This window comes from Cotesia glomerata, unplaced genomic scaffold (assembly GCF_020080835.1).
Source record: "Cotesia glomerata isolate CgM1 unplaced genomic scaffold, MPM_Cglom_v2.3 scaffold_144, whole genome shotgun sequence".
In the NCBI taxonomy this organism is placed as follows: domain Eukaryota; kingdom Metazoa; phylum Arthropoda; class Insecta; order Hymenoptera; family Braconidae; genus Cotesia; species Cotesia glomerata.
In genome coordinates, this window is record NW_025401820.1 from 1 (window position 1) to 14547 (window position 14547).

At 29.9% G+C, this 14547-nt stretch overlaps 2 protein-coding genes across 2 annotated transcripts; both read right to left on the bottom strand.

The window, feature by feature from the left end:
• Positions 1–8729: 8729 nt before the first annotated feature.
• LOC123273840 (translation initiation factor IF-2-like) lies at positions 8730–9597 on the bottom strand. Its single transcript, XM_044741311.1, has 2 exons — positions 9028–9597; positions 8730–8933 (listed from the first exon to the last, which is right to left on the bottom strand). Exons 1-2 carry the CDS (start codon positions 9563–9565, stop codon positions 8800–8802), a joined length of 672 nt encoding a protein of 223 aa, XP_044597246.1. The 5' UTR covers positions 9566–9597; the 3' UTR covers positions 8730–8799.
• A 14-nt stretch (positions 9598–9611) lies between these two features.
• On the bottom strand, positions 9612–10954 carry LOC123273841. The gene is made up of 3 exons (XM_044741314.1): positions 10930–10954; positions 9700–10176; positions 9612–9658 (listed from the first exon to the last, which is right to left on the bottom strand). Exons 1-3 carry the CDS (start codon positions 10952–10954, stop codon positions 9612–9614), a joined length of 549 nt encoding a protein of 182 aa, XP_044597249.1.
• Positions 10955–14547: the final 3593 nt, after the last annotated feature.

Below are 14547 nucleotides of genomic sequence, written 5' to 3' on the forward strand. Positions count from 1 at the left end.
AACCATTTAATAATAGTTTCTGAATCTGTACCATGTAGAGAAATGCCCAACAAAGTATCAGCAGCTTCTAGAGCTCCGACTTCTCTGTGAGTTAAACTACGAAACGCAATCTTCCACAAAAGCTGAGGTAAAGTTTTGGTTGAATTAATTTCATTAATTGTTTCTGATGATTTAGTTGGTTCTCTTTTCGTAGCATATTTTGTGACATATTGTGTCAGTATCGTAGATTTTTCTCCGATAAATTGAATATCCATATTTCCTTCCCAGACAGATAAAACTGATGGATTGTAATCATTAATATTAACTTCGTTTTCATTACGAGGAAGATCATACAGTCGGCTTTTACTTTTTAAGTTTCTACGCCCGGCTATTGAAGTAGCAGTATCACGAAGTACAAAGTTTTCAGAAACAGGCCGTGGAAATCCGAATCGACAAGCTTTACTAACTTTACCTGACTTTGGTTTTTTTGTTCGTAAGCAGTAACTATTGTGATTGTGTTGTTGATGTGTAGTTACGCGTCTGTGAAGTGTTGGTGATATCTTTCTATCAGGTAACTTACAAGTTACGTATTTCATGATAAATTCAACAACTTCTTCATTGGTGTTAATACCTATTATCGGAGCACCTTCTACCCAAAGTATTAAATGAAAATGTTGAATTCCTCTACCTTGATATTCTCGGCGCCAAAAGTAATGACTGAGTGGACCGAGAGGTTGGCTATCGGACTTGATGAATTCAAGAACAGCTTGAAATTTATTGTCAATAAATCTTGAAACTGATACTGGGTCAGCTGCAATTACTTCACTTGCAGATAGTTTATCAAAGTGTGGAGTATTAATTTCCTTTATATACTCAATTAAATCATCCCAAAGCCATTCAGCAGGACTGACAGTAAAAAACCATGTTGCAGGTCCATAATGACGTGTCATACATGCCAAATTGTTTCTAGGCTTACTCCAAAATTGTTCTGAATTTCGAAGTCGAGCAAACAGAGTTGTTAAATTTGCTTCTAACTGACCATCTTTGAGATGTTTCAAATAACTTTGCGCTGTATATCTTTCACGAGCATTTGTAACATTCAGTGTATGATAAACACCTGCACCAAGTTGACGAATGTTAGCGTCATTTAATAAAAAGAATAAATATTGTTGGTTTAGACGAAAACGTGCATTAGCTGATTTTAATTTTGCTTTAATATATTCGTAAGCAGTTATACGTACTTCTCTTTCTTCACATTGACCGTTTTTACCATAAGGATATAAATCTGGAAAACATTGTACGTCTAATGTTTTCAATCGATTATCTAATGCTTTTTCATTAATTTTTAACATTTGATACATATTTGTCGAAGTATCATTCTTTCTTTTATCGTGAAGAGGATATATAGTGTATTGTGCATATTGAGAACTCTCTGGATTTAATACTTGAGTAATCATAGCTTGATGTTGAGGTGTTTTACTTTTACTTTCTTGAATATCAATTTTATCAGTAGTCTCTTTATCTTTTAGTGACAATGATATTTTACTGTAAGTATGATCACTAGAATTTATACTTCTGTCTCTGATAGATGACATTTTACTATAGCTGTGGTCTTTAGTGATACTATGATTCTCTCCGCTCAGTCCTGTATTTTCTCTATTTTCTGACTTATTACTTAACTCTTCGACGTTTTGATTATCAAGAATCTCTTCTTTACCAACTATATTATTTTTTTCTTGTTCCATACTGATAGGAGTATTATTATTATCATTATTTTTTTCACCATTTATTGTATTTTCACAATTTTCATCTTCAGTCATTTCAAGTTGAAATGAAATATTTTTTGAATCTAACCATTCACGTAAATTTTGAGGGCATTGTGGTAATTTAATTTCAGAGTATAGAGTATTATTACTCTTTAACCATGTCAATACTCTGAATACATTTTCTAAGCTAACAATTTTCTCCCATATAACATTTGACTTTGTAGGTATACTACGCATTACGATGTACAACTCATGATGCTTATTCAAAGGATCAGTTGTAGAACAAATTTTTTTGAGTGTTTCTTCTATTGGCAAGGGAAGATGAAATGTTTGACCTTTGAGTTTTTGTATTCGCATAGTATGAGGTAGATTTTTTTTAGCAACAGTTCCTAATCTTTGGACTACTTGAAATGCTTTTGCTCGCTGTATAAGTACTTTTTCATACTCATTCAATGCTAAAATTTCATTTGGAATTTTTCCAACATACATGTTGTTCAGTAAGCAAGTTGGAGGCATAGATCCAGAGCGAATTTTTCGTAAACAATAGTTACAAATAAAATCGCTGTTCATAGTTGGATCTTGTTCATTAATAAAGTTAATTAAATTATTCCATATTTCATTTGAAATAGGCTGACGCAATTTACTCAATTCAGTGACATCTTTTCTGAAAACTAACTTTTGACAGGATATGCATTTGAAGCGTGGTAAATCCAATGACCGTTTTGTAAAAGCCAGGAATGCTGCTTTGTTCTCAGTCTGTATTTTATCTTCATCTAAACATAACCCTCCTTCTTTTTTATCTAATATTTTTCCTTCTTCTTTCATTTTATTTGTAACATTTATTAAAAATTCTAAATCGCCAGATTCTAATGCCTTATCTAGATGATTCAAGTCAATCAAATTTCTTTTAATTTTGTATATAAGTCCCTTCATGTATCGAACAGAAGGAAAATGAGGTGATAATAACTCAATACATAATAATTCTGAATCGCATGAATCAAAAGATGTAAGACAAGAACTATAGTGACCTAATTTATGCACTACATCATCAACTAAATGATATATAAACAGTTGATCCAAAAATGTTTGAAAATTATTCAAATTTCGTGTTTTTAATTTTTCAAGAAAGCCCTTATACTTTGCATATATTTCTATTTCCGTAGTTACCCGACAGTAATTATTGCAAAGCCATTTTTTCTTTGCGTGATCATCTTTTAATAATGGTAATATATTTGTAGATTTACCCAATGAATTCATAGAAATAATCTGATTTTCTAGTGTTTCAAATGAATAGGATGTTTCATAGAAATAAGGTTCAGTAGTCGAGTAATGGAGAGATGGACTACAAATAGCCTTATATTGATCGATGGTAATGTCTGAATCAAAAGGGAGATGTGAAAGATGGAATTCAGCTTTCTTTTTTAAAATGTTCAAAGTATTTGTTAAAATTTTCATGGAAATTTTTCTTTGACACATACACCATTTGATGATTCTTTGCGCTTCTAAATGTTTTTCCACAAGATTTTTCCCGTCAATAACTGTAGCTAATTTATTAATATAATACTCAGAAGATTTTATTTTAATGAAATTTTTTCTTGAATTTTCTCGAGAGTACTTCGCCACTATTTTTTTAGCAGTTAATACTTTTTGTTTTAAAATTTTATTTTTATAATCAGATTTTATTGCCACTTTTTTTTTAGTCGTTAACACTTTATGTTGTATAATTTTTTTTGTATAATCAGATTTTAGACTCAGATTAGAATAATTTTGTTCATCAATGATTGAATCATGTGTTAATGTTGAGTTGTTATCAAAATCATCTTTGATGATCTTAGCGCTTATTACCGTTTTAGATAATTTTTTTGAAAGTTCTGGACTAAGTTCATGCGATGACGATTGATCATGAGCTTCTTTTTTAGATTGCTCAACCAATGACTGTTTTTGATTTAATTTGGTTTCATCGTTTTCACAATTTTGAACCAATCCACTCGAGCCTTTTTTAGTCAATGCCTTGTGGCCTCTAACGCGCTGATTATATATTCTACGATTTCTTTTTTTTATTTCTTTCAAAGATTGTAAGTCTAATGCATTCTCATTAGTAGTTGGAAAATGACTAATTGTATTTGTCTGAAATATTTTAAATAAATGACTACGCATAAGACTCTGGTCATAAACGATGCACTCCGGTTTTTGATTATACAGTAAAGATATTGCAAACGCAATGGCAAATACTCCACAATCAGTTCCATTACATTGGTTTTGAACTTTCATAAAAATAATTGATTTTGAATCAAAATGAAGATAAGGATACAGATGTTTTAAGAAAAGAGTTTGATCATCATTTAATGAAAATCTATTCAAAGAATCGTAAATATAAATCTTTTTTGTATCATAGTATGAACATATCCAATGCTTATCAGTGCTATATAATATTTGTATGTGATTTTTCAACTGTGGTACGGGCTCGATTTTTTCAGGTCTTGCTAAATATAACGTGTCGCGAAGATCATAGTTTGAACAATTAGCTAAAATTAATTTGAAATGATACATATGCTCATCCTGCAGTTGACCTCCACGTCTTACTATATTTAAAAACGTGTCACTTACATTTGGTAAAAAATTTGTATTATTAGTATTTCTTCGTTTTGTTGATGATGATTCTCCAACTAACGTTGGTTCAACTTTTCTTTTTCGTTTCGTTGTTAGCGACTTGATTTTCTTCGAAACGAAGTCAACATTCTTAAATTTATCAGTTGGAAATACGTTAGAAATACTGTTAGTAACTATAACGTTTTCTTTCATGATTGCGGAAAAAGTTTCCATCGAAATTTTTCCATTATCATTAGGTATCTTTGGAAAACTCGTTATAGTATGATCATTGAACAATTTAATCAAATGGTTACGCATTTGATTATGATCAAAAAGGAATGAAGTTTTAATTGGCCACTCTCCTAAGGCCAATGAGGTTGCGAATGCAATTGCATACACTCCACAATCATAATTATTTGGTTGAATTTGTACATCAGGAAATTCAATTGTATTACTATTAAATGTGAATCCGGGGTATAATTTTTCTAAATAAACCTTATGCTTTTCATGAAGTTGTTTTCTATTCGCGGAATCAAAAATATAAATTTTCTTTGTATCATAATAACTGCAAACCCAGTGATCGGAACCATACCTTTCATTTTGATTAAAAATATAATCTGTGTCGCGACTATGCAATATTTGTATATGTTCTTTATTAGCATCCAGTTTTTCAATAACTTCTGGATGTTGAACATACCAACTTTCTCGAATAGCATACTGAAATTGAGTGTGAAGGAGAAACGCAAAATAATCGATATGCTCATCTTCTAACAATTGATTGTTAGCAATACTGGATAAATTTAATTTATGAGGGGAAAACATTTTTAAGTACAATAGTTAATAAAATAAATTAAGTTAAAAATGTTTGCAAGGGAAATAAATTACAAAAGAATTTTATGTAAGTCGTTTATTAATTAAATTATTATAATTTTCAAGTTATGTTAGTAAGATTATATACAATAGGTCAGAAATCTTAAAAAAGTCACCAGTAAGATTTACAGAATAAATAAATAAAAATTTTGTCTTCACGTTAAAAATATAGATAAATTAATTTTTACTACAAATTTTTATCTAAATGTTATATAAACTGTTTTTTCTTATTGAACAATCGCACAGCAGACTGTTTTATTTTATTGAACAGTCGCACAGCAGACTGTTTTATTTTATTGAACAATCGCACAGCAGACTTTTTTTAATAAACAATCGCACAGCAGATTGTTTTATTTTATTGAACAATCGCACAGCAGACTGTTTTTTTTATATTAAACAATCGCACAGCAGACAGTTTTTTTTATATTAAACAGTCGCACAGCAGGCTGTTTTTTCATTAAACAATCGCACAGCAGATTATTTTTTTTATATTAATTATCACTTAACAAAAATAGACAAGAGATTAAAAAGAAATAATAAATAAAGTCACTCAGCTTAAAAGCTAATAAAACGCTCAATTAATTAGTGTAATAATAAGCAACAATTGGAAACAATTCAAGTAGTATATATATATATATATATATTACTCTTGTTAAATATATAATAATTTAAAATTATTATAATTTTAACTTATATTTTTCTTTCCAATTTTGACGCATGAAAACATACATTAATAAACATTATAATAAAATTTTTCAGGTTATCCATAAAATAAAAATATATAAGTGCTTGAAGTTAGTCAATAGAAGAAACTAAAAAAAAAAACGGGATACGATTTACCATTTAAAGGGTGTTTGATTTGATAAATAACGATGCTGTCTTTATTCATCTACCTTTAAGGTGCAATTTCATGCTGACGCTTGACGCTGATTCTTACGAACTAAACAATGTTTAGTTTTGACGCTGCATTAATTTAAGATGGCGCTCCACTCGAAATTATATACCCCTTGTGTAGGTGTACATTTGACGCTCTAAGCCAGCGTCAAGCGTCAGCATGAAATTGCACCTTAATAAAACAAATATCTTTTTAGCATTTATCGTGTAACTGGCACGTTAGTATAGCTATAGATGTCACTGAGTGCAATTAATAAATAAGAAGGTGGATATCAGCAAATCCCAATCATGTTTTAGAATATCATTCGACATTGACATATTTTTATGAGAAGCTTTGGGGGACCATATTGAAGATCCGAACGAAAATGTAGCCAACATAGGAAATGCAGTCTGGTTTTAAACTAAAATCAAACGTAGTAAACATAATAACAAAAAATTTAATGAATATTACATTAATATTATAACAAAACTAAAAACTATGACCCTCATAAACAATGGAAAAATTTTTAAGTTTATTTTTGCAATAAGAGGACAATTGACACAGCTTGTAAATATTAATTTTAAATGAAACCATCGGTAAAGTAGATCTTTATAATATCATTGGCATAAATAAAATTAAATCAAATGATTTAAATCTTATTTTTATTATGAAATAATTTTTTATTATAGTGTAATATTTAATTTTTAAGTCTTTCAATTAATAAAAAAAAAAAAAAATAGCAATCAATTAATGTAATATAAAAATTAACTGCGAAATTCTACAGCATTTTAATTTTAAAGGACTTCAAAAAAAAATTCACTTAGTTTTTACTAATTATAAATAAGATTTACTAATTATAAATAAGATAAATTTTAATCTAATCGTTGTCAATAAAAAAATTATAAATAAAGTTACTCTATATATAATTATTTTTCTTTTTATTTCAAGTAACATAGCATAATGTTATTAAATATATTGAATTTCTTCTCTACGACTACTATGATTTTTTATAATAATAATAGAAATTTTTTTTTAATATTAAACGATAAAAGAAAAAAAAAATGTTTGAAAAAAATTAATAAAAGTACAAAATTTTCAAAATTCTTAAAATTTATCTTATTTATAATTAATAGTAAAAACTAAGTGAATTTTCTTTAGAAGTCCTTTAAAATCAAAATGCTGTAAAATTTCGCAGTTCATTTTTATATTACATTAATTAATTGCAATTTTTTTTTTTTATTAATTGAAAGACTTAAAAATAAAATATAACACTATAATAAAAAATTATTATATAATAAAAATAAGATTTAAATCATTTGATTTCATTTTATTTATGCCAACGATATTATAAAGATCTACTTTACCGATGGTTTCATTTAAAATTATAATATTTACAAGCTGTGTCAATTGTCCTCTTATTGCAAAAATAAATTTAAAAATTTTTCCATTGTTTATGAGGGTCATAGTTTTTAGTTTTGTTGTATGCATCTTGATTTTCGTTTAAATACAATATGAAACAGTTATAATATTAATGTAATATTCATTAAATTTTTTGTTATTATGTTTACTACGTTTGATTTTAGTTTAAAACCAGATTGCATTTCCTATGTTGGCTACATTTTCGTTCGGATCTTCAATATGGTCCCACTGAAGCTACGCTAGTCAATCAATCGGATCTCAGTAGTCGCGCCCAGATTCACTACTAACAAATTGAGCGGCAATTCGAAAGAATCAATACTCCTTAGAGGTAGGCTGCGGTAAATGTTATTTAAAAAATTTTATTTTTTTAATTGCGTCTCAGAAAATCAAAAATAAATTTTAAAATCAAATAAAATAAAGCTTCCAAAAAAGATCAAATAAAATAAAGCTTCCAAAAAAGAGCCTACGACTAATTACGGTGAAAGCACTATAATAGGTTACATAAAGTTTAATACAATAATCTAATAAAATTTTTTTTAAATGATGGTCAGTCCACAATTGTGAACATGAACGCATAATTATTGTCATTTATACTGATAATATAAAAAATCAATGATATTTAGTTGGATTTATTTAAAAAAAATACCCAATGTAATAAATATTCTACAACATAAAACTTAAACTGTTTAAATTAAACAATTTTTACTATTTAAATTATATAATTTAATAAAATATTTAAAATAATTCGAATTACATTTAAATTCGCACTTTGCTGACAGGTAGTGTTATCAGGTCACCTACTAGAAGCATCTAAAGGCATCACACACTATGACACAAAATATATTAATATCTACCTCGAGATCTGCAGAAAACTCGATTTTTGTAAAACCAATAACTTACCGATTTTCGAAAATCTTTCATTTTCTTAGTGGGAAGTTAAAAAAGTATACAAAATGTATTTTATAATTAATTATATTTATTTTATTTTATAAAAGAAGTGTATAAAATGTATTATAGTATGTTATAACGTAATAAAAGTATTATAATGTGAATAATAATAATGAAAATAATTTACTTGATTCAAGATAAAAATTCTAAACTTAAGAAAATCATTTTAAAGAGCTTCATCGTCTTGAATCAAATCAAAACATGAATTTTTTAGTCAAATAAAATTTAATTAAACCAAGAAACATTACTTAGTCCAACAAAATACGGACGATGAAGCTCTCGGATACAATTTCTTAAGTTTAAGAATTTTTCTCTCAAATCAAGTTAATTGGCTTTTGGATTATGTAAATATTATTACATAAAAATGTTGACGATGCGACTTCCGCGACCTCTTCCACGACCTCTTCCACGACCTCTTCCACGACCTCTTCCACGACCGTTTTTATTTCTGTTCCTGCGTCCCCCAGCCATGTAACGAGCGGGTCGGACTATAACAATCAAAAGAGTATTTATTTTTGTTTATAAAATATAAATAATAAACTAATTAAATTGATAAAATTTATAATTAATTATTATACTGACCTGATGATGTTGGAAAGCCAGGTTCGGTTGAAGGATACTCTTCCAATGCCAGTTCTGCTCCTTGTTGATAAGCTAATTCTTCCGGAGGGATTTGTACTTGTAGCACCTCTCCTCGAGGGACTTGTCCTTGTGGGACTTGTCTTTGTGGGACTTGTGCCTGGTGACCAAGAGCTGGTCCATAAGGAGCTGGTCCACGAGGAGCCGGTCCACCAAGAGCTGGTCCACCAAGAGCTAATTCACCAGGAACCGGTCCTCCAGGGGCTAATCCACCAGGAGCTGGTCCACGAGGAGCTGGTCCACGAAGAGCTGATCCACCAGGAGCTGATCCACCAAGAGCTGGTCCACCAAGAGCTGATCCACGAGGAGCTGGTCCACGAGGAGCTGTTCCACCAGGAGCCGGTCCACCAGGAGCTGGTCCTCGAAAAACTTGTATCCCGGGAACTTGAATCCGCTGTACTCCACCGGCTAATAGTTGTGGACGTAGCGGGCAATTAATGTTTAGGAGCACCTGGTCGTACGGCAGTTGGATAGATTGCATGTATTGCGGGGCGTGTCTTGGCGGGGCGTGTCTTGGCGGGGCGTGTCTATATTGGACTTGTTCTCGGAGATTTTGAAGCTGTGGAAGTGCAACCTGATCCTGAGGATGTGGAACTTGTTCATTAGGAACATGACCATCGGCAGCTGGATCATTAGCAGCATCACGATCAGCAGCTTGATCATCACCGGCACGACCACCACCAGCTTGATTGTCAGCAGCATGATCATCAGCAGCAGGACCACCGCCAGCTTGATCCTCAACAACACAACCACCACCAGCTTGATCCTCAACAACACGACCACCACCAGCTTGATCCTCAACAACACGACCATCACCAGCTTGATCCTCAACAACACGACCACCATCAGCTTGAGCACCTGCAAGTTGAACAACCAGAGCTTGTTCACCAGGAACTTGCCCTTGCGGCAGCTCGTTTCGATCTGCTAAAACTTGCGGAGGTAGAGGTGGAGGTAGAGGTGGATAAAAGGCATTTAAATACGCCTGATCGTAGGGCAGTCTGTACTGCAATCCATTCTGTCGAGACAACTCATTAAAATCGCGAAGCGCCTGCTGAACGTTATTCATAGCTTGGCTAAGCCCTGCGTTATTTTCTGAAAAATTAAATACACTTTCATGGTACTAAAAAGTAAGCTGACAATTGTCAAAATTTTTTAATTCTTATAACAAATCAATAACACTAAAAAAATATGACATTAAAATTAGCCGACGTTCAACAATTTTAGATTTTTTTTATCAATTAAATTAGAACAAAAAAAAAATATTTTTACAAAATTGCACGTATAATTTTTAAAACTTTCTACATGTGAAATTTTTTCAATTAATTTTTTTAAAATAATTTTTTCAATAAAAAAAATTCTAAAAATTTTTAGATGTCGGCTAACTTTATTGTTATAAAAAAATTCTTTTAACAATTTCCACTAATTATTTTTTGAATTTTCACATGTAGAATTTTTTATCGATATTTTTTTGTTAATAATAATTTCATGGCCGTAAAATTGTATAAACAAACATTATCATGATACTAAAAAAAATTGACAACTGTCAATTTTCTTTAATTCTTATAACAAATCAATAAAAATAAGAAAAAAATTCTTTTAAAAATTTCCACTATAATTTTTTTAATTTTCACATATGGATTTTTTTTTATAATAATAATAATTTCATTGCCGTAAAATTTTAGAAAAATTTGTGATGTCTGACAACTTCAGTGTAATAAACAATTTACAGTGTAAATATATGATTATTTTTAAGTGTAAGGTTAAATAGTGATAATAATTAATAATATTAATATGATTCTAGATCCGAAAAACTTGGAAAATATATTTAAAAAATATCAAACTTACGTATGGGCTGCATGTCGTCCGCCATTGTTTTGCAATAATGTAATAATCTGAAAAAGATATTAATAATAATAATAATAATAAAAATAACGGTGACTTGCTTTTTTCCTCAGTAAAGTTATTTTTTTATTTTATATAAATATAAACTCTTGCACAAGACAATAAATATCTTGTTAATTATTATTATTTTAATAAAAAAATTGTTCACTAACGTACTTACGTGATAATTATATTATAGTGAGCACAAAACAGAATATTTCACTGAAACGCAAAAATATAAGTAGATATAGATATGCACTATTATGTTAAAGGGGTTTCCGCAAGATTTCTTAAGATGCCTGCTAATTGTTTTTTTTTTTAGCGCCACCTCATGCAACACGTGCGTACACAAAAGTGTCATTAAGAGTCAATAATTTAACGAATTATGAATATTAATAAAAAAATGAAAAATCTGTTAAAAATTGAAAAAATGACAATTTTTATGATTTTCATAATAAATCAATTATATCACAAAAAAAAGTGCGTGCGTACAAAGTACACATGTCAGAAGTGAAACATCTTTGGCAAACTAATTTTCAAATCTCGTTTATATTTATACTAATTCAAAGCTTTAGATTTCCAAGACTTAGAGGGGCGGAAAAAGGAAGATATGTTAGGAATTTGATGAATTTAATTGTAATTAAAATAATAAAAGTGTCGAAAATTAATACAAATAATAAATTTAATTTTTAACTTCCCGCTAAGAAAATTGAAAATTTAAAAAAATCGGGAAGTTATTGTTTTTACCCCGTTTTTCGAACATCGAGTTTTCATCAGATCTCGACGTTTTGAGGCCCTAGGAAGCTTCCCTGAATGTTTTTGCGATGATGTCAGTATGTCTGTCTGTATGCTGTATGTGTGTGTGTGTGTGTGTGTGTGTGTGTGTGTGTGTGTGTGTGTGTGTATATGTATGTGACCCTTTTATAACTTTTGAACGGCTTGACCGATTTCATCGCGGTTGGTGCCATTCGAAAGGGCTTAACCAAACTTAGATTTGGAATGCCCTTAGGACCAATTCGGACCGGTAGATTTTGAGATATCTCAAAAAAACTACAAAAAAAAATTTTTTCAAATGTGGTTTTTTTGGAATAAGTTTTAAACGGCTTTACCGATCGATTCCAAAAACTATTTAGCTCTTAACATCAAAAAACCACGTCGATCGCCGCCAACTCGGTCAAAATCGGTTGATTCGTTCGTGAGTTATCGTTGTCGAAAAAAAATCAAAAAAAGTGTTTTTTCGGAATTACTTCGAAATTCTGAGTTCGATCAATTTAAACTTACAAACCCATTATGAAGCTTGAAAAACTGCGTTGAATGCCTCCAACCGCGTGAAAATCGGTTCATTCATCCAAAAGTTATTGCGGTTTGAACATTTAAAAAATAAGTTTTTATTAAACTTCTATCAAACTTTTGAGCTCGAAGAGCTCAAAAGCATAGAAAAGCTATCTCTCTGAGCTCGAAGACCTCAAAACAACACACAAATTGTATTTTTGAGCTCGAAGAGCTCAAAAACGGCATGAGTGCAATTTTAAGCGCCCAGGTAGGGAATAAGCGGGAAGTTGCAGGAATGGCCTTCAGGGTCAACCGTTTTCCTAATTTTTTTAATTTATTTCTTCGATATTTTCATCAGTTGATGCGATTTCTATTGGTATTGTTGTGACCAAAGCATTATGATCACTAAAATATGCAATATAAGTTCGTGTTTCAACATTATCTAAATATCCTGTAAAAATAGCATCTAAAGTCGTCCCTGAATTAGAACTTGGCGTGTTTAGACTATTATACATCAATTATTGATATATTGCTATCTAAAGTTCTAATATTTAATTACTAAACAAATTCATCAACCGATAACGTGTATTTTTTCTCGATCTCCCTTTCTCTCACTCGCTTGCTCCCTACTCTCGCTCCATGGCTATGTGCTTTATGCTACGTTCACCCTTTCTCACTCTCTCTCAATCGGTCTCAATCCCTCTCTCCGTAAAAGAAATTTTTACGTTCTTAATTTAAAGTTTGTACTTTTCCCGCACAAAATTAAAAAGTCATAAATACATAAATTATTGCAGGCAAAGCTATTATCATATGAAAGGTCGTTTGTTCGTTAATTTTAAAGCTCAAATCCTAATAAAGAAATTAAAGTTTTGTTTTTCTCATAGTACCTAGTAACATTTAAAAACTTAATATGACTAAACCGCGTAAATTCTTCGGTTTAAATCGATCGATCAACTAAAAAATTATCAGTCGGGATTTTACATTTTTTATATATATAAAGAAAATTTTACTATTTTTTTAAATAAAAAAAATTGTTTATTTAGATTTAATACTCCAATGCTGAATAATTTAATAACAACAATAATTATTACAGTCATAATAGTGATAATGATAAATTTTATTATTACTATTATTTTTATCATCAACTTATTATTACCGATATAATTATTTTCAGTATTATAATCATTTTTTTTTTTAGTTTTGTCATTATTATTATTATCATCAGTTTTATTACTATTGTTATTGTTATTGTTATTATGATTACCATTATCAGTAATTGTTATTATTTATTGTCATCATGATATTGTTGTTAGCAAATGACACTATGCATCAAACGCATAATTATTGGTAAATGGCACCGTGTAAAAAGGCCTATTACCAAAACCTGGTTTGAGTAGTTAAATTTTTCACCGCCAGATGGCAAGTACGTCACCGCCATAAGAATACATGACCTAGTTTGAGTAGTGTTGTTTTCGACCACGAGGTGGTGTCTTGCAATTGCCACTTACCAATACTACGTAATCATCTAAAGATTATCGTTGTTTGAAACCCGCCTAATTGAATAACAATGCCACCTACAGGCAACGACTAAAAGATCGTAAAAACTTAAACAATGTTAGCTCGTTGCGTATTTAGTCCAAATAATAAATAAAATTTAATTAGAAAAATATGTTTAAAAACATACACATGTATGGTTGTTTGATAGTTTATTACAGAAATCTTGTATTCATAAAGAAATTTCAACATTCTTAATTTAAAGTTTGTATTTTTCCCGCGAGAAACTAAAAAGTCATAAATAAATAAATTATTGCAGGCAAAGTGATAATTATATAAAAGGTTGTTTGTTTCTTAATTTTAGAGTTAAAATGCTAATAAAAAAATTAAAGTTTTGTTTTTCTCATAGTAGATAGTAACATTAAAAAACTTAATATAACTAAGCCGCGTATACTTTTGAGGTTGTATTGAAAATCTAATAATCAACTAAAAGATTCTATTTGTATAAAAAGATCATAAAATTTTTTAATTTTTTGTAATTAAAGTAATATAGTAAGATAATTTAAATTTAATACTTCCCCGCTGAAAGTTCAATGTAAATAAATAAGATAAGAGGATAATTCCAAGCAAATCATCTTAGTTCATTAACATGTGTGTGAGTTCTTTCGATTGGAGTTTACTTTTCTACGGTACCAACTTAAATCTCGCGTTGGCTGCACTTTTCATAGCAAACTATCCCCTTAGATCTAAGCTCACTAAAGTTAGCCCCGCAGATTTTTTTTTTTTTAATTTTTGAACTTTATTTTTATTACATCG